Source organism: Balaenoptera physalus (assembly GCF_965194825.1).
Source record: "Balaenoptera physalus genome assembly, chromosome: 3".
NCBI classification, from domain to species: domain Eukaryota; kingdom Metazoa; phylum Chordata; class Mammalia; order Artiodactyla; family Balaenopteridae; genus Balaenoptera; species Balaenoptera physalus.
The window spans coordinates 85717541-85741516 of record NC_138890.1 but is presented as its reverse complement, the minus strand read 5'-3'; the positions used below and the strand labels follow the sequence as shown (position 1 = coordinate 85741516).

The 23976-nt window shown below is 39.4% G+C and overlaps 2 protein-coding genes across 19 annotated transcripts in view; both read right to left on the bottom strand.

The window, feature by feature from the left end:
- Window positions 1–1733, bottom strand: part of APC (APC regulator of WNT signaling pathway) — a 135864-nt gene extending 134131 nt beyond the window's left edge. For 6 of the 13 annotated variants that reach the window (XM_082455721.1, XM_082455711.1, XM_082455713.1 and 3 more), the window contains exon 1: window positions 1384–1522. Coding sequence is in view for 6 of the 13 variants with exons in the window: in XM_082455708.1 (XP_082311834.1) it covers window positions 1384–1548 (165 nt within the window). In the remaining 7 variants the exon portion in view is untranslated. Of the gene's footprint in view, window positions 1–1383 lie in introns of all 13 variants that reach the window. The other 7 variants (XM_082455718.1, XM_082455720.1, XM_082455710.1 and 4 more) reach the window with 2 other exon arrangements.
- A 4423-nt stretch (window positions 1734–6156) lies between these two features.
- LOC309657854 (uncharacterized protein) overlaps window positions 6157–23976 on the bottom strand; it is a 161069-nt gene continuing 143249 nt past the window's right edge. For 4 of the 6 annotated variants that reach the window (XR_014261921.1, XR_014261922.1, XM_082455858.1 and 1 more), the window contains one exon: window positions 9132–20737. The gene's annotated coding sequence lies outside the window, so the exon portion shown is untranslated. Of the gene's footprint in view, window positions 7167–8741; window positions 20738–23976 lie in introns of those variants that run through there. The other 2 variants (XR_014261920.1, XM_082455859.1) reach the window with 2 other exon arrangements.

The window sequence follows — 23976 nt, the reverse complement described above, 5'->3', positions numbered from 1 at the left end:
CATGAAGAAGAATGAAAAGTTAACAAATCTGTCAGGCCAATTGTAACCCACCTGTTAAAGATTTTTAGTATAGAATTCAAATAGGGCAAGGATAGTTTGTGCTTTAGTAACTTTGGAGAGCATCTAGCAAAGCTTCAACAAAATGATATCACTCAATTTAATGTTAATTTTAAAAGGTCCACCCGTTTGCAATCTCAATGGACAAGTTGCCATTTATATTTATAACCTCATTTTTACCATTCTGGGGCTCTTGATACATCATCCAACTACAGGAAAAGATGGGAGAATCAGCCATGGCAACTTCCTCCCCTAGCACTTCGATCCTGCAGTTTGCACTTATGAACTCTGGCAAGGTACCATGTTATTTAGGACAACTTCTTACACCATTAATTCTGACTACTCTTGCCCCAATATTAAAGGAAGGAGAAATGAGACTGGCACAGGCTAAATTTAACAGAAAATATCAAGTACTATACAGATTGTTAAGTAGTAGCAACAACTGAGAATCCAAGAAATTTGAGAAGTTTTGAGTTTAAAAAGCTTTTTCTCCATTTTAGTCCTTTCTAAATAAAACAAAGGGCTTGGACAGTATGGGATTCTAAGGCTTCAGTGGACAATGTAAGCTAACACTGAATAAAAGAATCACTTAAATCACCCTTTCTTGTACTACTACATTTCTTACATTCATAAAGCCTTCTTTTTAAGAAACGAACACTTCCCAGTTCTTTCCCTAGATCTAGAACACTTAACGCCCCCCGCCCAAAGTTTACAGACCAGATTTGCGATAGTCAGAAAAAGATTAATTTAGATGATCAATCATTTGCCGTCACCGGCACCATTCCTCAACTCTACAGGAGTTCGATGGGTCAAGGAGTCAAAACTCTCCCAAACCATCCCAGTCTCCTGGGGACTGGATTCCCCCAACAAGGTGAACAAAACCCACTGGCCTCTGGATAACAAGCTTTTTCTTTGTAACTCTGTAAGCCAGGCTATCGGCTAAGCTTCCCAGACAGTTAAAAACTTTTAAAGGAAGCAAGAAGATCGAAACCAGGAAGATGGGGAGGCGACTAAAACAGGAGGACGACCCACCCACCTAACGCGAAGGAGAGACCGCTTGCAGGGCTGACGCTTCACTAGGAGCCAGGAAAGGTGCGGAGGGCGTCAGGCGTCGCAACCCCCACCCACTGGGTGAGAACGGAGGACCTGCAAAGCCAGGGGCCAACTGGAGGCCTGAAAGGGGGCGCGGGGCGGGGAGGGGGTGGGACGTGGACACAAGGGAGCGGCAGAGTCCGGCTAAGCACCACTACGGTCTAAGCACCGGCGGGGCAAAGCCGACAAAGGTCTGCCAAAGGAGGAGACGCCGAAGCTTGCAGCTTCACTCACCTGCCAGACGTTCGCCCCGCGGACAGAAGAACGGACGCAGCCCCGGCGCTTCCTCTCCTGCCGGACACAGCCCCTGCCGCCGCCGGAGCTCCAGGACCCGAGAGGACAGGGTGGTGCCGAAGCAGGCAACGCGGCGACCGGACCCGAGCCGAGGGAGGCGTACATAGGGGGCACCGGGGGGCTCGAGAAGGCAACTCTGTGCTTCGCCTTCCTTACCGGTAGCCAACAATGCTTCCCAGGAACAGCATCCTGCCAGCCTCAGCCCACTGCTCCCGGGCCTTCACCCGCAGCTCCCCCCGCCCGCCACCCCCCAGCAGCGGCCGGGTTTCCGGCGGCCACACCCCGCCCCCTCGCTACTTGGCCTCCGCCATCTTGTCGGAAGCGGGAAGAATGCAGTGCGCAGGCGTGCGCCGAGGTTGCGGGCGTCCCCTAGCCTCGCGGAGAGGGAACTATATAATGCGCAGCCGTATCGGCCGCTGCGCACGGCTGCGGTGTTCCGCTTCGGCGTCGCTGTCTTCTGTCTAGACCGGGTACTGCCGGCTTTTCCTGAATTGTACTGCGGCCAAATTAATAAACCCTTCTGCGCACCCCACAGTCATTCTGCAAAAACCTATCTCGTGCCTACTATGTGCCAGCTCCCAGGCTAGGCGCTGATGATAGATTAGTAGAACTCGGCTCCAGCGCTAAGGATGCTCATAATCTATTGAAAAAGCGAACTTTTCTTCTAGTGAAAGAGAGAGTAATTTCCTAATTTCTTGTTTTGTAACTGCACACGACCTCCTCTCTCTTGCCCCCACAATTTTAATTCAAAACATACCTCTTCTAGGAAGTCCTCCCTCTCACACTGTTTGATCAGTTCTTTTACCTTGCGTTACCTCTTTAGCTTTATTTCATTCAGCATTAATTCAACAAATATTTGAGTTTCTATTATATACTAGATATGATTCTAGGTTTATAGCAGTAAGGAATATAAACTCATGGAACTTACATTCTAGGGGAGAAAATAATAAAAGACTAAAAGAAATCAACAAAATAACGGTCGATAGTGAAAAGGGATGGGAAGATAACAAACCACGAAAAGATGATGGAGAGTGAGAGGTGGTAATTAACGAGCGATCTCTCCAGAGATGACACTTGATCTGAGGCCTGACTGACCATAGGAGCCAGAAGTCATGAGACCATCTGGGGCAGAGCCTTCCAGACAGAGGAAACAGCAAAAGCAGAGGCGTGAGGTGGGAATGAGACCAGCACTTAAGGGACAGAAAGAATAGGTGGCATGGACACCTGGGGAGGAAATGAGGTCAGGGGGAGGCAGGGGCCAAATTAGGTAGGGCATTGAGGCCATGGTAAGAGTTGGAGTTTACTCCAAGTGGCCCCTCTGTCTCGGTGACACTGCCCGAACTACTCCTCCTCAGTCACTTCTAGCTCCTGACTGCCTCACTGCACGTGCTGATTCCACTGTCCTGAAGACCCTTGCTCTGGTTCTTTACACATCTAGCTTGTCATCTTTCATGTTTCAGTTTAAATGTCACCTCAGAAAGGCTATCCTTCCTAAACTAAGTCTCCCTCCTGCCCTCTCATTAGTCTCCATCATTGCACCTGATCATTTCTTCCAGGGCACTCAACATATTTTTAAATTATATGTTCATTGTTCTTCACTGGCTCTCCACTTAATTGTGAACTCCACAAGAGAGGGAAGATGTTTCATGTACCAGTGAATACCCCATGCCTAGCTCCATGCCTGGCATGGGTGGTCACTCAATATGTTTGTTGTATTCATGAATGTGGAAGTTTGTCAGCACCTAAATAGTCAATGGTATACTACATTGTTTTGCACTTGTTGGTTTTTAAAATTAAATGCAAGTCATTTCCTGTTTATGTCTCCTCTGCTAGATTATAAATAGGAATGAGAGAGAGAGGGGGAGAGAGAGAGAGAAAGAGAATGAGATGAAGAAGAGTAGGTGATGGTGGGGTAGTGGGCAGAGATTGTATTGCATATTTTTTTAAATAAATTTATCTTATTTATTTATTTTTGGCTGCGCCGGGTCTTTGTTGCTGCACGCGGCCTTTCTAGTTGCGGCAAGCAGGGGCTACTCTTTGTTGCGGTGCGCGGGCTTCTCGTTGCAGTGGCTTCTCTTGTTGCGGAGCACGGGCTCTAGGCACATGGGCTTCAGTAGTTGTGGCTCGTGGGCTCAGTAGTTGTGGCTCAAGGGCTCTAGAGCTCAGGCTCAGTAGTTGTGCTGCATGGCCTTAGTTGCTCCGCAGCATGTGGGATCTTCCTGGACCAGGGCTCAAAGCTGTGTCCCCTGCATTGGCAGGCGGACTCCTAACCACTGCACCACCAGGGAAGCCCTGTATTGCATATACTGATATTTGCAGGACTAGGAGGACGAAGGCTTCAATTTAATGGAGCACCTATTATATGTGCTGTGTACTCTGCTGGACACTTAAACCTCACTACACCCCTGCTAGGTAGTTATCCTTGTTTTTATACATAGAAAACTTCAGAGAGATTAAGTCACTTGCCCAGGGTTCTACATTAAGAGATAGTGCCGAGCCTAAAGCCCATGTCCTTCCCATCTAGAGAAACTGGATTTCAAGATGGGCTTGTTTGGTGATTTGAGTCTGTGTCATTAGCAGGCTCTCATTAGCGATTTCAGCTACTGCCATTTAAGAATCCCAATCATACTGCTATTCTTGTACGGGATCTCAACAAAGGGCCTGATTGGAAACTGCTGTCATTCTTTTCTTTCAGACTAGAGCAGAACTCATTTTACCATTTCCTTTTCATGTCTTTTTAAAATTTGTATTTCTTTTTATTAATAACTTTTATATGTTTGATCAAGGGAAAAGAGGAGATACAGAAAAATGGGTGCATTCCCTAAATGCTAGCCGCATCCCCTCAGTTAGGCTTGTTACTGAATGACTAACTCTTTCATCTAGGTCCCAAGTAATACTTTAGTCATCAAAGACAGTTCTCTGGCAAAGAGTGACAGGGTTACTGCAACAGTCACTTATCCCATCTACTCATCAGAATTATACACCATCGTTTCCCTCTAAACAGGATAGCTGCCTCAGGATAGCTGTGAGGAACTACTAGAAAGGATGGGGCCACTATCTTATACCCAGGGCCATTCAGTTTTTATATGAAGGCCATTCAGTTTTTTATACTGTTAACTCACAATAACACACACTTGTCCACCAAACCCAGTTAGTCCATAAGCAAACCAAGTAGTAGGTGGGAATATATACCGAAAAAGACTCCTCCGCCTTCTACCCCACTGTAGTATGATTCCTCCTTAGAATAAATCCTGGAATCAAGGCAATGTCTTTGGTTTCTATGGTATTCTCTCCTCTTATGGTTAACATCTGTTATGGGTTGAATATTCCCCCACCCCTCAAAAGATATGTTGAATTCCTAACCTCAAGTACTAACCAGTATGAACTTATTTGGGAGTAGGATCATTGCAGATGTAATTAGTTAAGTTAAAATGAGGTCATACTAGAGTAGGGTGGACCCCTAATTCAATAACTAGTGTCCTTATAAGAAGACAGCCATATGAAGAAAGAGACACACAGGGAGAAAGCCATGTGATGACAAAGGCAAAGACTGGAGTTATGTGGCTACAAGCCAAGGAACACCAAAGTTTGCTAGCCAACCATGAGAATTTAGGAAAAGGCAAGCAAGGATTTCTCTACAGGTTTCAGAGGAAGCATGGTCCTGTCAGTACCTTGATTTCAGACTTATAGCCTCCAGAACTGTGAGACAATAAATACCCATTATTTTAAGCTACCCAGTTTGTGACACTTTGTACAGCAGCCCTAGAAACAAATACACCATCATATGTGTGTGTGTGTGTGTGTGTGTGTATATATATATATATATATATATATATATATATATATATATGTATATGTTAGGGCCTGAAGTATAGGAAAGAGGTGGGGATGAGCAGTGAGGAGGTCTGGGTTACTGTCTCAATTTGGCAGCAACCAGTTGCAAGACTTTGGGGCCAGTCCCTCCACCCCACGGAGCAAGTCTCCTCATCTGCATGAACAGGAATTATGATAGCTGCTCTGCCTACCTCAGAGCTCTGCAGCGATAGCTAACAAGTATTCCTCCAGAGATGATATAACCAAGATGACCTGACAGCTACTGAGAAACAATTATGCAAAAAAACAGGGTTCCTGCCCTGGGGAATTTTACAGTCTGGTTGAGGAGAAAGGTACTTTCCTGTGATAATATAACTAGCACAGGTCAAGTGTCAAGTGTGTAGTTTGGATCTGATTCACTGTTGATATGGAAAGAAGAATCATTGTGGACAGGGGTGGAGAGGAGAGAACTCATGAAGAACCTTAGCAGAAAAGGCATTCGTTAGAAGAATATTGGGTGCCTGCAGGATATTCAGGAGCAACACTCAACATTATGCCCAGAACTGGTCCCGAGGAGCCACCCCTGTATCCACTGCTGGATACAGATAACCAAAACTGGGACCACCAACACCACTTGACCTAGACACTGGCTGATGTCACTGCTGCCCCTGGAAACAGATACAGTTACTATTGCTGCCACTACTCTCATTAGAACAGAGGGTCACTGTGACTTCACCATGCTAGCTGTCAGCCCCAAGCCTGGGGACAAATGATTGACACAACCCAGGCACATGTTAACACTCTAGCTCAATGCTGTCCAATAGAAATATAATGCACGCCATATACATAATCCTAAATTTTCTAGCAGCCACATTAAGAAAATTAAAGAAAAAGGTGAAATTAATTTCAACAACATATTTTATTTAAGCCAATATATCCAAAATATTATCATTTCAACCTGTGACGCTACTGCATTTCATGTGCTCCGTAGCTACTTGTGGCTAGTGGCTATCATATATGACAGCACAGCTCTAACTGATAGGGAGGCTGGGAGAATGACCGCATGGACTTTGGATTTCCATTGTGAGAGGTGGGCTCTGCTTCATGAGGAAGGCAACTTCCCAGACACCGGAAGAGGGTTCAGATGCAGTCTTGTGAATGGAAGACAAAGTTGAAGGAAAACAAAGACTGGATTGTAGAGAAAGGGAAATGATAGTGTAAGGACTTTCATTATCAGTCGTATCCTGTAGTGACTGGGAACCACAGAGGGTTTCTGAACTGGGGAAATCCTTTGAAAAGTTTAAGAAAAGTACCATGCAGATACAGGTATAACTTTAAGAATACTAAAAGTGGAATTAGAATCCTGGATTTTAGTTATGCTTCCTATCTGTGCAGCCTTAGGCAGGTTGTCCCTCTGGATCTGTCTTCTCATCTTCAAGGATGGGGATGATGATATCTGTCTCTCAGGCTTGTTGTGAGGATTAAATGAAATATTGTGTGTGAAAATGCATGGCACCTACCAAGCACTCAATAAATGTTACTCAAATCTGGATGAATCTGAGTATTAGAGATCTAGATAAAGAGCAAAGAGGTTGAACTATTTCCCCAAAGCCAAGATGAACATTCTAGAGTGAAAAATCAGAAATATGTATTTCAGATACTTCAATTCTGTCTCAGCTTGAACAAGTTAAAAAAATGGACTTGTTTCCTAAGTAGCCCATTTCTTCCTTGAAGCTTTTACTGGTCATTCCTGGCTGAAGGTGTTCTCTCCTTCCACAGTCCCGGGTTCTCCTTTGGGCAGTATGACATGGTGTGTTGGGCTCATGCCTCATCTTCTTCACCAGGTACATACATGAGGGCAGAATCCATGTCTCATTCATCTTTGTATCTATGCCCTACAATGCCTTGAACTGGAAGCATCCAAACAAACAAGATCAGCAAAATTTGATAATTTTAGAACTTGGTTGATGAGAACCATGAATATCCATTATACCATTCTCAGTGCTTTTGGGTATACTTGGAAACTTTCATAATAAAGAGTTAAAAAAAAAAAGACATCCAAGAAACTTTTGCTTCAAGATAGCAGACTAAGTACAAGTGTTTACCTCCCTTCTCTCTGTATCCCATTAAAATGTCAGCAGGGCTTAATTTTCAATGAAACTAATGAAGGTTAAGCTTCAAAGACCCCTATTTGCACAGGCCCTTTCCAAGGTCCTGGAAGGTGCCTTAGCAATATGTTCATGTGTTTGTACGATTTTCTAAAACCTGCAAAAGTAATATATTTCAACCACAGTTGGTTAAGGGCATTGTCTCTTCCTACTCTGATTTCCCCTCTATCACAGCTCTCCTTGTGTCAGGTAGTATTAGAGTGGTTGGAGTCATTTTGGGATCCAGTTAAAGGAAAGTTGAGCTTGGGATACAATTTGTTAGAATTGAGTGGGAGAATATTTATATGATTCACAGTCACTTCTGTGAGTAGTATTTTATTGCTAGCCATCCTTGCAGAAGAATAGGTTCCAGGAATACTCCTCCAGCCATTGTCTGACTTTCCCATCATCGTAACACCAAGGTGCAGGGCTAGAGGTTGTGTTGCAATATGAACACATCCTATGGTACTTGTACCAGAAGTAAGTACAGAGCCAGAAGCTAGTCTGTAGAAAATTCTTCCAAATTTTATAGCTCCTATAAATGAAACCTAATAGAAACGTCCCCAAATGTGACTACAATCTTAAAAAATTACAAGTTGCCAAGCTAAAAAAAAAACCTATCAGTAATAAAAAATTTTTTGATCAACCATACTTGAAGAAACACTGAATGATCTGTTCAATTGACACAAATATGATAAAACAAAATCACTGTCATATGCAGAGGCAAGTAAAGAGCATCCAGACAAAAAATGTAGGGAAAAAGTATTATAGAAGTATATCAGGCAGTAAAATAATAAACATACTATATTGTTTTTTGGATTTTGTGATATTTGTGGATTTTATGTTAGCATTCCAAAATGTATAGTTTGTTGTGATTTTTTCTCATTCTAAATTAATATTTACTTCCTTAGTTAAATTTGTATTCAAATTTTCTATTTTTTCTCTTACACAGGGACTCCAAAATTGATCTCTCATAAAACATTGATACCTGAAATTATAATTGGGGACTTCAACATCCCCCTCTCAGCAACTGATAGAACTAAGAGTCAGAAAATGAGCAAAGATATAGAAGACCTAAACAACACAATCAACCAACAGGATCTAAATGACATTTATAGACGTTCTACCCACAATAGCAGAATGCACATTTTTTTCTTCAAGCACTGATAATAGACCAAATGCTGGGTCAGAAAACAAATGTTAACAATTTAAGAGAATTGAAACTATACAAAGTATGTTCTCTGACCATTATGGAATTGAATTAAAAATCAGTGAGAGAAAGGAAACAGGAAATTTTCCACATACTTGGAAATTAAACAACACCCTCTAAAATCATACCTTTTGGGGAATCCCCTGGTGGTCCAGTGGTTAGGACTCCGTGCTTTCACTGCTGAAGGCCCGGGTTCAATCTCTGGTCAGGGAACTAAGATCCCGCAAGCCACACGGTGCAGCCGAAAACAAAAAAAAAATCACATCTTGTCAAAGAAGAAGTCTCAAAGGAAATTTAAAAGAATACACAGAACTGGGACTTCCCTCGTGGTCCAGTGGCTAAGACTCTGCGCTCCCAATGCAGGGGGCCCAGGTTCGATCCCTGGTCAGGGAACTAGATCCCATATGCCACAACTAAGAGTTCGCATGCCTCAACTAAAGATCTCACATGCAGCAACGAAGATCCTGCATGCCACAACTAAGACCCAGCGCAGCCAAATAAATAAATAAATATTAAAAAAAAAAAGAATACACAGAACTGAATAAAAATTAAAATACAACATTTCAAAATTTCTGGGTTACAGCTGAAGTAGTGCTGAGAAGGTAATTTATACATTAAATATTACTCAGAAAAATTAGAAAGATTACATTAGGAAAGTCTCATATCAATAACCTTAAGAAGCTAGAAAAAAGAAAGAGCAGAAATCAATGACATTGGAAAACAAAATAAAACAAAACAAACAAATGCAACAAAAAGCTAGTTAATAGACTTCCAGCAAGACTGCCAAAGGGAGAAGACACAAATCATCAATATCAGTAATGAAACAGTTTATCATTACAGTTCCTGCAGCCTTTAAAGGAGTAATAAGGGAATATCACAGACACCAATAACTTATAATTCAACAACTTAGAATAGACCAATTCTACACCCCACCAAAACTCAAACAAGATGAAATAGAAGAGTCCTATAACCATTAAAGAAATTGAACTTGTCATTATAATTCCCTGGAAAAAGAAATGGAGAATCCTTTCAAGTATTCTGAGAAAAATTAGCACCAATTTTATACAATCTATTCAGAGAATAGAAGAGGAAGGAATACTTCTCTATTCACTTTATAAGGCCAGTATTACTATGATACCAAAATTAGATAAAGACATTACAATAAAGAAAACTACAGACCGTCTCCCTTAAATTTAGATGAAAATATCATCAATAAAATATTAGCAAATCAAATCCAACACTGTATTAAAAAATATACATGACCAAGCAGGACTTATTCCAGGTATGCCTGACTGTTCAACATTAAAAAAAAAAAATCAATCAATGTAATCTACATATCAATAGGCTAAAGAAGAAAAACCATATGATCGTTATCAATTGATTGAGAAAAGCATTTAACAAGGTCCAAATCCAAAACCTATTCATGACAAAACCTGGACCTGCTCCCTGACCAATAAGTGTACATAAAAGGGAAAACATCCATGAATGTTGAGAATGGGAGAGTGTTCCATCAGTTCATGAGAGATTTTTGACAAGTATCTGTAAGACAGGAAGTGACAGAAGAACCAAGGTGGAGGAAATACTCCAGCCCAGAACATAAGGGGAGGAAGACTCCAGTGGAGGACCACAGCAGAGGTGGTTGCTAGTTCTTCTTGGAGAAGTCTAGCAAAGATACAGTTTAGCCAGTCATAGTTACAAACAGAAATGGGATATGGAGCACTGTCAACACTAGTGCTTCCCAACCATTTTTATGTCATGGCACATGTGGGAAATAATAATATGTGTAAGGGATGGTTTTAAGGAAGTGATTTCATATCAACAACTTTCATATGACTTTGTCTCTAAAACTGATTTGCCTGAGAAGGCATCCGGAGTCATACTGGTTCTCTTTCTCGACTCCATTTTCACAATAGCTATCCCACCACTTTACCAAAGAGAAGCAAGCATTTCTCAATGATTCATTGCCCTGAATGCCAAGCAAAAGAATAATTTAACATTTATTAATGCCCTATTAATGCCCCCAGTCCATCTCATTAAGACATTGATTTCTAATTTTACTTTTTGTGCTGGTAATTTTTCTTTAATCAATAAGAATAATTTTAAAACACATTACCTTATGCTTACAAAAATAAAAATATAAGAAATTAAATTAAATTTGTTTCTGGCAGAGAAGTATGATAGGATTATTAATAAAGATTTTCAGACACTTCCACTTCTGGATAAGATGGAGTAATAAGTACCAGGTACACCCTCAAGCTTTAAACAACCCAAAACTGGACGAAATATGTGAAGCAATGTTTTTGTTTGTTTGTTTGTTTTTGAGGCACTGGACACCTGGCAGTGGAGAACAGTGAGCTCTGAAAGACAGGAAGCAAATATTATACCTTAGATGTTTCTCTTGCCTGTTTGCTCTAAGGAGGCCAGCTGCCATGGTGTGAGCTGCTTTATGGAGAGGCCCATATGACATGGAACAGAGGAGGCCTCTGGCAAAAGCCAGCAAGATACTGAGGTTCTTAGTCCAACAGTTCACAAGGAATGCAATCCCACCAACAATCATGTGAGTGAGCCTGGAAGTGGATCCTCTCCCAGTCAAGCCTTCAGATGATACCACAGCCTTGGCTAACAGCTTCATAGAAAGACCTTGAGCTACAGGGAGCCAAGTAATTCATAAACCATGCTCAACTTCCTGACATATAGAAACTGTGAAATAATAGCTATTGTTTTTAGCTGCTAAGTCTTAGAGTAATTTGTTACACAGCTACAGATTAATACAGGAAGAAGATTAATACATGAGAAGGGATAAATTCCATTTCTAACACTGCTGGAATTGGACAAAGAGCAGGCTTAAAAATCTTCATCACATAACCAATTACACATTTTAACTCTTTGCCTTCTATCTCTTGTACCTGCTTCAACTTTTCATTCATAATAGAACAAACTGCCATTTATCTAAGCTCCACCTATTCCTTAAAGCTTTCCAACTAAAGTGACTACATGTAATAAAGTAAGCAGCCAGAGATACTGTGTTTTTCCATCTAATGATAGAAAAAAAGAAAACACTTCATCTGGGTAGAAATTGATAATTAGCCATATCCAATTCCTGGACATCTGGCTTTTAAATGAAACTGAACATAGTAATGTTTGTTTCCGGGGGCATTCTTTTACCGAAAATGCAACTTATTCTTTTGGTCTTTAAAAGGATAACATCAATGCACTTTTAAATATCAAGTTACCAAAGATTTGTCTCAATTTTTTTACATATTACCATGGTGTTACATGTTTATTGTAGAAAATCTGTAAACCACAGAAAATTGCAAGAAGAAGGAAAAAAACCTCACCATCCAAGATAATTGTTCACATTTTGATGACTATCTTCCCATATTTGACTTTAAAAATAAAAGGAATTTCAGAATAATATTTTTTCCCTGAACAACAAATCCTCATTAGCAACAAGAGAATATTTTAATGGATGAAATTTAATGAAGAACACCAAACCATTTATGCCACTGAAATCCACATCCATTTTCTCATACAGTTTAAGATGTGGCTGATGACACTGATATTTTAGCCCTGACAACCAGTCTGAATGGCTCAGGGAAATATCCCACAAGGCTAAAGCAGCCCTGGCAATATATTGAGGGTAGTGGCACTTGGGGAAGCAACATAGGTTTGCACGCATTCTCCCTTCATACTGCCTCTGCTGCTACAGAATTTGTGGTGGGGCAGGGGCTCATAGCCTTGCACTCGGATCCTTAATTGGCTGGAGCCAGCTCAAAGAAGTGCTAGAAAACTGACTGTTAAATTTCAGGAATTTTGTGAGCTAGTTCTTAAACACAGTCATTATTAAAAATTCAATGATGTAAGCTTTCAATGAAATAAATTACACTCAGAGCAAAGGTCATACTCAAAACTCATCATTTTTAATTATTTTACTACATTTTGCTGTTGCCTGTGTTCCTGATGCTGTTTCCATCTACTGTATCTGGATGGTGGAAATAGTGTATAACGGTGTGCTGGAGGACTTCTCTTTGTCCAGTGATTTCACGTTGGTAGTTTGGAATTGTTCAGTCTGAGAGTATTTAAACCATGGAAATAGAAGGATGCTCCAAATTTGGGCTCAATTTATGGTTTTGTTGATTGTATAGTGATGGAGAAAATGTTAATACTGTAGATTAAACTTAAAAATATGTCGTGTCTCTAGCTGTTACATTGTGACTAGCACAAAGTTCAAGGAATTATTCCTCCAGTATTCAAAAACTATTATCAAATTCATCCAAGTCACTCAGGTCATTGGTGAATGAGTCAAGTTCCAACACATATCTTTGTTGTTTCACTTTCATCTTAATCATTAATGTCAGTGAAAATATCAGCCAGGATTCTTGTCAAAACTACACTTGTTTGTTATTTACAATGGTATGTTGGCTACAGATACAAAAGTTCAGCAAAAATCAGTGAAACATTCACTGGGAATCAATTGGCTATATGGAATTCACACTAAAGAATAATGTATATTCTATTATTATTTATAAACTATGTGTTCTATATCCTTTATATCAGTAGAATTTAAAATAAATCTGTGTGTGCATTCACGTGTGTGTTTCAGAAAGCTGGTTGTTAATCATTTACTAATACACTTCTATTCAGAGCAAATGCTTCCCTTTGCCCCACTCACCATAGCCTCCAGCAGATCCCTTTCAGCTAGGCACAGACTGATAAATCAGTGGGGAAAAGAAGTGAAAGAAAAGAGCTGGGGGGAAAGCAGAAAAGGGAGGAAGAAATAGAAAAGAAAGAAAGGAAAGAGAAAGTTCTCCTTGTCTTGTCTTTCAACATCAGTCAGCAGCTGTCTATGAGAAAGGAGACAAACCACTGCACAACCCGTGTGACCTGGAATAACAAACATGTGTGGGATTAGCTGGCAACCCCACTTTTAGAGAGCTAAGAAGCCAGCAGTCTCCGTCAACAGTGACCATGCTGACTCTGGGTCAGAGGTTGTTTTAGGGTTTTCTTTGTTTGTTTATTTTTAACATTTAAACAATTTAGGTATAATTTATACACAGTAAAATTCCTCATAGAGTACAGTTCTATGTGTTTTGACAAATGCATATAGTCATGTAACTACCACTGCAATCAAGATATAGAACATTTCCATCATCCCCCCAAATTCACTTAAGCCTATTTGTGATCAACCCCCCTCCCCATCTCCAGATGCTGACAGCCACCAATGTTTCCTATCCTTCTCGTTTTGTTTTGTTTTCCAGAATGACATTTAGAAGGACTCATATAGTATGTAGCCTTTTGAGTCTAGCTACTTTCACTTAACATAATGTATTAGAGACTCCCTCATGTTGTTGCCTGCATCAGTAGTTCATTTCTTTTTATTGCGGTATACAGATTGCAGTATACAGTACCACAGTTTGTTACCCATTCACTGGTTGAGGAACACTTGCGTTGTTTTTAGTTTAGAATGATTATGAATAATTCCACGTGTTTATTTACTTACTTAAAGACTTTTTTGGAAGAGCAGATTTAGGTTCACAACAAAATTGAGAGGAAGGTACAGAGATTTTCCACATATCCCCAAGCACCTTGCTACATGAATCACCTTCTGCATTATTAGCATTACTCACCAAAATGGTACATACATTTGTTACCAAGTATGAAACTACCGTGACACATCACAATCACTCAAAGTTCATATTTATCTTAGGTTCACACTTGGTATTGTACATTCTGTGGGTTTGGACAAATGTATAGTGACATATAGCCGTAATTAGAATATCATACAGAGTATTTTCACTGCCCTTAAAATCCTCTGTGCTCTGCCTATACCTTTACCGCCCCTCCCCAAGAAACAGTGATGTTTCTATTATTGCCATAGAGTTGTCTTTTCTAGAATGTCATATGATTGGAATCACACAGTATGAAGCCCTTTCAGATTGGCTTCTTTCACTTAGTAATATGCATTTAAGTTTCCTCCATGTCTTTTAAGGACTTGATAGTTTATTTCTTTTTAGTGCTGAATAGTATTCCATTATATGGATGTATTACAGTTTATTTATTCATTTATCTACTAAAGTACATCTTAGCTGCTTCCAAGTTTTGGCAATTATGAATAAAGCTGCTATTAACATCTGTGTGCAGATTTTTGTGTGGATATGTTTTCAATTCCATTGAGTAAATACCAGCATGATTAATGGATTGTATACTAAGAGTAAGAAACTTAAAAAACTTAGTTTTGTAAGAAACTGCCAAACTGTCTTCCAAAGTGGCTGTACCATTTTGTATTCCCATCAACAATGAATAAGAGTTCCCATTATTCTACATCCTTGCCAGCATTTGGTGTTGTCAATGTTCCAGATTTGGTCTTTCTAATAGGTGTGTAGTGGCACTTGTTTTTTATGATTGAGTTTAAAGAACTCTTTACATATTCTGGATACAAATCTTTTAACCGACATGCATTTTACAAATATTTTCTCCCAGTCTGTAGCTTGTATTTTCATTTTGCGGTGTCTTTTGAAGAGGAGAAGTTTAAAATTTTGAAATCCAAATTATCAGTTGTTTTTTAAATAAAACACGTTTTTGGTGTTATATCTAAGAAAACTTGCCTAACTCAAGGTCAAAATGTTTCTCCTATGATTTCTTCTAGAAGTTTTATAGTTTATAGGTTGTACATTTATGTCTATTATCTATTTTTGCACATAGCACAAGATAAGGGTAGAGGTTCCTTTTGTTGTTGTTGTTGAACATGGACGTTGTAAATTGCTCACCAGTTCCCAGGGGTTAGTAAATTCCTGAGACAGGAAGCTTGGAGGAAGGCTCAGGCCTATTCTTCTTCTACCTTGAACTGGAGGGAATGGGAAGGCAGGCAGCTGCTAAGAAAGAGAGGCGTTATTTCCTTTCACTCTAGTGGCAGGAATAAAAGGCTTTAAGAAAATTATTATTGAAGCAAGAAAAGTCTTCTATTACAGGGCTATCTTCCCTCCTATACTAGTTCACATACCTCCCCCCCTCCTCAACACACACCATAACCAGGTGTTACTAATCTAGTATTCTGAGGCGGAAGAGAGATCAATTATTTTTGTAAAAATATTTTATGCTGGGATGTAGAATGTAGGTCACTTTGAAATACAATAGCATCATCTCTTCTTTTGTGTGCAGTTTCATTTCCCAAGTAATAGGGTATTTTTTCAAACAGAATTTGCTTTGACCTAATCCTTTAAATTGTACGTGCAACCAAGCAATATGTGTACAAAGGTGAGTACATATTAATTCTAAAACTGATTCTATTTCTTAAATGTTTTACTTTTCTCAAATGCTTACTGTAGTGTATTATTTATGTTTCAAACCCCTTTACTCATCCATGCTGTCTCAGTAAAACATTAAGAGCATAGCATTACATTAATCTCCACAGCAATTAATATCATAAACCCCAGATTATGGCTTTGTTACTAAATGTAGCAGATGGGAGACAGAGCTGAGAAAAACAAAGCTCCCTTCAAAACATGGTATTTTAAAAAGTTATTAAAACTGATAGCGGAGGGAGTACAGGAGTAGTAGCTCAAAGTAACTTGCATGATATTTACCTAAATTCCTTATTTACTTCTAAGAAATGTGCTTAGGGCCAAAATCTTATCTCACAAATTAGCTCATAGGAGTTACATAAGAATGAAGTAGAACATTTTGGCAAAATCTCGCCATAAGGAACTACTTGGATGTATTGTTTCTAGGTGTATTACCCATAAATTGCTATTACAAACTGGCTTTTCAGGTATTAAACACAGAAGATGCTGGACTTGCCTTTAGTAAAAGAACAAAAGGGCCCCTTTGGGTACCAGAATTTAATTAGTTTCTGGCTGAGGTTGGAGAAACATGATGCCCACCATTTGTTCCTGCTGGAGGAGACAGAAAGTTGCAGGGGAGGAGAAGAGGGGGAGAGGGCTCCATTGCTGTACTTAGAACCATCAAATCCTGATGCTAGGAATTTAGGAAAAGCAGCCCTACAGAACACAGAGCTTCCCTTTCTCAGTGCTTTCTGAAACAAAGGAAACAAGCCAGATCTCAGATGGACTCTTGTCCTGGACTGAAAAGCTTGCAGAGGGCAGGGCGGCAGTGAGGGCGGTAGCATGGATTGGTTTAGTCTCCACTTCTGCCTCTAGCTCCTTGGCTGAAAGCTTTTAGACTTAGGGGACCAAAGACTTCTGGGTCCTTAAGGTCCCCAGGGAACCATTTGGGCGGGGTCATCCCAAGCAGCATTTGACTAAAATTACCAGAGTGTCAGCTGGATCAAAGTGATTCTGAAAATTGAGGCAAATTGCCTAAATAATTCTGTTCAAACATACAGCTGGCTGATGCAAAAGTAGTCTTTTTGGCTTATCTTAGATAACAATGAAAGTTATTCACATCATTTAGTAAGTATACGTGAGAATTAAAATAATTTTTTTAGGAAAATGTATATATTAATGTGGATGAAGTTGTTAGAATACATTTATCCACAGCATTTACTAAGAGCAGATGACAATGTCTAAAAGACAGACTCTGATGGCAAAATTGTAGAGTGAAGTATGAAATCTACACATACCTTAATCTCAGGGTTAAGAGTCATAATGGTGACTTCCTCCATTGGGCTGTTGGGAAGCGTGTAATATTTTGGGTAAAAGGGGGCTCTTTGAGGCAATCAGTGGCTCTAGTATACCAAGAATACCACAACATCTTTCTTAAATTTTCTATCTTAGTTTACTAGGCTGAAGTTAGTGTTGGTATTAGTTAGTGAAGGTATTATTCTAATCTATATCCAAAGAGTTTACAATTCCTGGGCTCACAGATCTCATGCTAATGCAAATTCCATCTTGTCATTCCACTATGTGCTAGAGTGATGTGAGCTTTGCACTGGGCAAAGCTTCAAAGAGTTGGCAAGAAAATGAAGGGCCTGCCCCAAAGAATGTCCTGCTTCAGCCTCCACTGAGGAAAAATTCTTCAGTGGAGCATACCAGCTGCCCCAGAAAAGCAGAAGTACAAAATCCCTATCAGTGAGCCTAGAACCCACACTGTCCAACTTGAAAGTACATTGGTATTTGTTGAAGCTCACTATAGAACAGGCTATTGTCAAGTTCTCATGGTAAAAGACAAATAGAATCTCTTTTTCATTAGAAAGAAATGTTCATAATAAATATGATACATTTAAAATTGGATTTTATTGTGAAGATAGACTAGTTTTGGTTTTTTTTAAGGTTAGCATTATCTTAATTTAAATATCTACAAAATGAGCTTCTTCCTTTGTACATTCAATGACTCTAGCTTATTTTCCCAAAATACATCACATAGTCAAACATTCCCACCAAGCTAAGAATAGGAACAAGCTGTTAGTAAGAGGGAGTGATGGGTGAGGACTAGACCTGCCAAGACTGAATGATTATAAATGATCCTAAGTTTAAAAAGGCAGAGATTTCCCCCCACTCCATTGTGTTATAACATCTTGCAACAGTAGCACAAATGCTTCTTTGATTTACAACCAAAATGGCAGTATTCCTTAGGTCTGGTGACTTAAAGAAGGAATCCTCCCCTGACCTGCTCCCGTAGTGGGGCATAGTGGGCCAGATGCAGCTCTCTTGCCCTTTGACTTCTTCAAAAGCAGATAATTGATTTTTTAAAATATCATGCTTTTCTTGTTTCTGATTAAGCAAAATGAAAGTTTATTACAAAGAGAATGTTGATTGGCTATTCCTCATCTCTGGTGAAGATGGAGAGCGAGGAATAGGGTTCAACTTCATTAGAAGGAATTTTGGGTTGACGGAGGAAGAATTTCGTGAATCCAGGAGTTATGAGGCACAGAGCAGATCCTGATGAATGTGCTTTTCCTGTCCTTGGAGAACTTGCAGGAACAAGAAGACATACATTCACGGGGAGAACTTGCAGGGACAATATGGCATACATTTAGGAGGAAGGAGGGGGTGATTAACTGTAGTAATGGACTCAGGAATGCAAAATATTAGTTACGGAATAACAGGCCACTCAGTTGCTAAGGAATCCTAAAAATAGGGATGAGTGACTGGCTGAGAGGGGTGGGGAGGAGTAGATATTTCCGTGGGTTTCATCGGGCAGCCCAGACCTGACAAAGGCAGTGCAGAGCTGCTTCTGCAGCTGCAGCAACAGAGCAGCAGTGAGCATGCGCAGCTACCTGACCGCCGGCTATCTTGCAGAGCTATTCTCCACAGTGGCTGCACTTTCTTCCCGTGCAGGCCGGCCCCAAGGAACACAGACCTCAGACCCACAGTAAGGGCTGGAGGCTCAGGTCCAACAGAACAGGGGTCCAGCGCTCCTCCAAGAACTGTACCCATTTACACATCCCCAGTCCCACTCCCATCTACTTTTCACACTGATCCTCCAGCTTGGAAATATTTTGGATTACAGACTCACACCCATCTTTCCACAGGGTGTAAAGCTGACTATTGGGGAAGTGATGAAAGGAATCTAAGGGTAAGGAGCAGAGTGGGAGATTTTATTTTAGAGGAAAGTAGTTTTTGTTTTCATCCTGGACAGGTGACCTTTTCAGTCTGATGATTTCTAGTCTGATGGTAAAATATTTTAAACAAATATCACTGCATATCAAATAAATGGAGACACTGTCTAGGGAATTTGCCTGCATAGTTGCCACATCCTCTAACTGATAGCCTATCAATACTGTGCTACTGTTTTTCTCTAAGAGAAGTTCCTTTAGAGAGTGTGACTTTCATCTGTTATTTCCTGCTTGGTGGTGTTTTAAAACATTCTGATGTTGCTATAAGGAAGCACTTTGCTCACCAGTTTATTTTTCTTTTGTTGATGGTAAAGCATGGTAGAAATGATATTTGGTCGCTGTGTGGACACTGGGCGGATGGCAGGAAAATGGAGAGAGGTGGGGACACATGGTAGAGGACATCAGTTGTGAAACAGAACCCAACTCTCCTCCTCTGAGCAGGTGTTGCTACAGGACACAGCAGGCTGGGTTCATGTTCTCTGAATGCCTTTGATGCCTTTGTCCATTCTTTAAAAAACTGGCCCCCAGAAAGAAAGCTCAGGGCTCTTTCCACAGATTTCTACTTTAACCTTGATAGCAAAAATATTAGTTCGTGGGCTTAGAGGCTCACTTAGTGACTTTCTGTTTGTGGGGTTACACAAAGGACATCCTAACCCACAGGAAAAAAAATCTTTCCCTAAACTTTCACTGAGATTCTGTTTGTTTGTTTTTTTTTAACTCATTATCTCTCTCTGAAAGGCTCTGTTAAATTCAAAAAACAAAAATAAGAAATCCTTGGTAGGAAAGAACTATTATCAGTATTAGACATTATAGCCTTACAGTCTGATGACAAACTAATAGGGTATAGGATACAGAATAGCTTTTTTCATTTTTAAAACAAAATATAATTTAGATTCAGTAAATTTTAGCCCTTTTACTGTCCAGTTCTGTTAGTGCTGACAAATAAACACAGTCACGTAACCAGCACCACAAACGAGGTGATATGGAACACTTCCATCACAGCAAAAAAATTCCTCTATATCCTTTTGTGTCAAACCATTCTCCATTCCTTAGCAACCACTGATCTGTTTTCTGATCTGATAGGTTTGCCTTTTCCAGAATGTCATATAAATGGGCACATATAATATATAGCCTTTTAAATCTGGCTTTATCACTTAGCATAATTCGAGATTCATCCATGCTACTTTCTGTTTCAATAATTTGTCCACTTGTATTGCTGAATAGTATCTCACTGTATGGAGGTACCAGATTTTATTTATTCATTGCCCATTTAAGGGACTGCTGTGGACTGAATTCTGTCCCCCACAAAATTCATATGTTGAATCCCTAACCCACAATATAATTGTATTTGGAGATAGGGCCTTTGGGTTAAATTGATTATAACCTTAATTAAGGTTAAGTGAGGTCAAAAGGGTGGGGCTCTAACCCAATAGGGCTGGTGCCCTTATAAGAAGAAGAAAAGACACAAGAGTTCCCTCTCTGAGCACACACACTGAGGAAAGGCCATGTGAGCACACAGAGAGAAGGTGGCCATCTGCAAGCCAAGAAGAGAGTTCTTACCAGAAACTGAATCAGCTGGCACCTGGATTTTGGACTTTCCATCTTTAAGAACTGCAAGAAAATAATTTCTGTTGTTTAAGCTACCCAGTGTGTGGGATTTTGTTACAGCAGCCTTAGCAGACTAATACAGGGACGTTTGGGTTGTTTTTATTTTTGTAATTATGAATAAAGCCATTATAAACTAGAACTGGTAAGTTTTTAATTTTTTAATTTAATTTTTAGAAATAGCTAAAACACTTTCTTGTGGCTCAAAATTGTAAACAGTAATATTGTAGCAAATCCAATAGATGGGCTTGTTCAGCATATACAACTTATTGTACTGCACAGCACCAACACAGTGTATTATCAAATTTCTTTCTTTTTTTTTTTGCCAATCTAATAGGTGAAAAATATTGTCAGTGTATTTTAACTGAAATTTTTTTCATATGTTTAGGAGCCATTTATATTTTCTTTTCTGGTGAACCATTTATTTCTTTTGTCCCTTTTTCTATTGGTCTTTGGTTTTTCATTCAGCATCTTATTTGTAACAGCTATACTAAGTTAATTAGCTATGTGTTTATAATATGATTTGCCAATTCTTTTTCCAAGTTTCTTTCTTTTATTTGATTTTAGCATATACTTTAAAATTATGTTTGATGTTTTTGTGTTATAGTTTAGAAAGGCCTTTACCATTCTGAGGATTTTCGCTCTTTTTATCATTCTTATATTGCTTACTTTTTGGTAAACGTTTAATTCTTTGATCCATTTGGAATTTATCTTGGTATAAGGGAAAGGTAAGGGTCTGTGGGAAGTTGATTCTCCATGGATCTCTCATGTTTCTGTACATCTTATGACAGCTTTTGTTCTGAACTATCTTTTCAAGGATGTTTGTATAATAATCAGCCTTGGGAGATGGAAATAGTGTTTTCCTCCACGTCGAAGGGCAGATTTGTTTGCTGTCCAGCGTGATAAGGGTAATGTTTCCCTCTGGATCAGATTTGCTAGCAGTCCCCTTATAAGATAGAGAATTTCCTAAGCTCAGAGTTCCTCAATCATGACACAAACCCACTGTGTATGCAGCTTCTATCTGGACCAAACTCTGCATTACCTAGGGAGCAAGATGAACTAATGCAATCGTGAAGCTCATGCTTCTTGCTGGTCCATGAGTAAGAAAATCTTTTGTCTCTGGCCTAGGAGTCTCATGTCTTCTGACAGCACCTATGAAAACCTAGTAGGCGAACTTGTTAGCTTACAAGCAGGGTAAAATCTCAGACTCATCACCGTTCTTGACAGGAACTGCCTATATTTTTTCCATATGGCTGTTACCCCATCACTATTTTTTTTGCAAGTGGGGAATAGTTCCTTTTTTCCCAACTGATTCTAGATGCCAATTTTGTTGTATGCTAAATTCTTGTATGAGTTCAGGTTCATTTCTGAGCTCAGATTCTATTCAGTCAATCTGTCTATGTGTGTGCTAAAAATTATTGAGACTATATAATGTTTAACATCTGGTGAAATGAATTACCACTTACACTCTTATTCTCCAGAAATCCCCTGTAACTTCCCACATGATTGTTCTGCTTATGAAATTTAGAATCAACTTATCCAGTTTTTTAAAAATTCCTTTTATTTATTAATGACAGTGTCAAACTTATAACTTAATTTAGAGGATTAACATCTTTATGATGTTGAGTCTTCCTATGCAGGAACATGCTTTGCTTTGCTTTTCATTCATTTTTTTCTTCAAACACATGAGCTCTGTTGATTTCTGTATGTGAATTTTATACCCTGCTATTTAAAGAATTTTCTTACTATTTGTTGTAGTTTTTCAGTACTCTTTCTTGGATTTTCAAGTTTTACAATTATAGTAACTAAAATGTAGATAATTTTATTTCTTCTTTTAACACCTCTAAATCCCTTCTTCTTTCTGTTTGGTTTGTCTACTGCCTCAGAAATAACATTAAATAATTGCAATGGTAGCTAATATTTACCAACACTTATATGCACCTATCAATTACTTTGTTCCTATCAAGCTGTTAATACCTCATAGCAAGCAGCCTTAAGATTTTAAGTATATCATTATCCCCATTTACAGAAAGGGAAACTCAGCAGAGAAATATTAAGTAAATTGCCCACAGTCGCACAGGTTCTAGGTGGCAAGGTTGGGATTTGAACCTTGGTAGTGGTAGTTGAATACCAAAGTCCACAAGATTTACCATTTACTACAGCACCTCTTAAGAGAAGTGTGAGTAAATAAATATCCTTTGTTTGTTTCTGACTCTGGTGGAAATAATCCTGGTGGTTTCCCATTAAGTATGATGAAGGCTTTCAGGTTAAGACAGATCTACTCAGTCATGTTAGGGATTGGGAGTTTTTATGAAGAATAGATGTACATTTTTTTCAAGAGCTTTTCTAGCATCAGCGTAGGTAATTTTAGATGACTTTTCTTACAAGATCTATTAAAATGAATTAAGCTAATAGAGTTCCTAAAATGGACTTACCCTTGCATCTCTGGAATGAAACCCACTTGGACTTGGTGAGTTATTCTTTTGATGTATTGCTGGATTTGTTTGATAATATTTAATTTATAATTTCTGCATTGTTATTAATAAGTGAATAGGCACAGTTTGACAGTAGAACAAATTCTGGTGTACAGAAAGGAAGAGAAAGTTTTAGTTGGAGACCCCTTAGTGAAGAGGAGGGGCACTTGGGTGATGGCAAGCAGAGGAGTACGACAGCTATGTGTTCTCATCAAAAGAACTGATGAGGAGATTGAGGAATTCCCAAGCAATAAGAAAAGCATTAAATAGGAACTCTACCTACTTTATACAAGTTTCGTAAGAAATGGTTTCAAATCATTCAAAGAAAATGTTCCTATACCTCCTATATTTTTCCTATACCTCTTATTGTATGCTTTCTATTTAAAATATTCTAGGGCCTTCCCTGGTGGTGCAGTGGTTAAGAATCCGCCTGCCAACGCAGGGACACAGGTTCGAGCCCTAGTCTGGCAAGATCCCACATGCCACGGAGCAACTAACCCGTGTGCCACAACTACTGAGCCTGCAATCTAGAGCCCATGAGCCACAACTACTGAGCCTGCGTGCCACAACTACTGAAGCCTGTGTGCCTACAGCCCACGCTCCGCAACGAAGAGTAGCCCCTGCTTGCCACAGCTAGAGAAAGCCTGTGCGCAGCAATGAAGACACAATGCAGCCAAAAAAAAAAAAAAAAATTAATTAATTAATTATTTTTAAAAACGGAAAGCACTAAAAAAAAGCACTAAAAAATAAAATTAAATTAAAATAAAATAT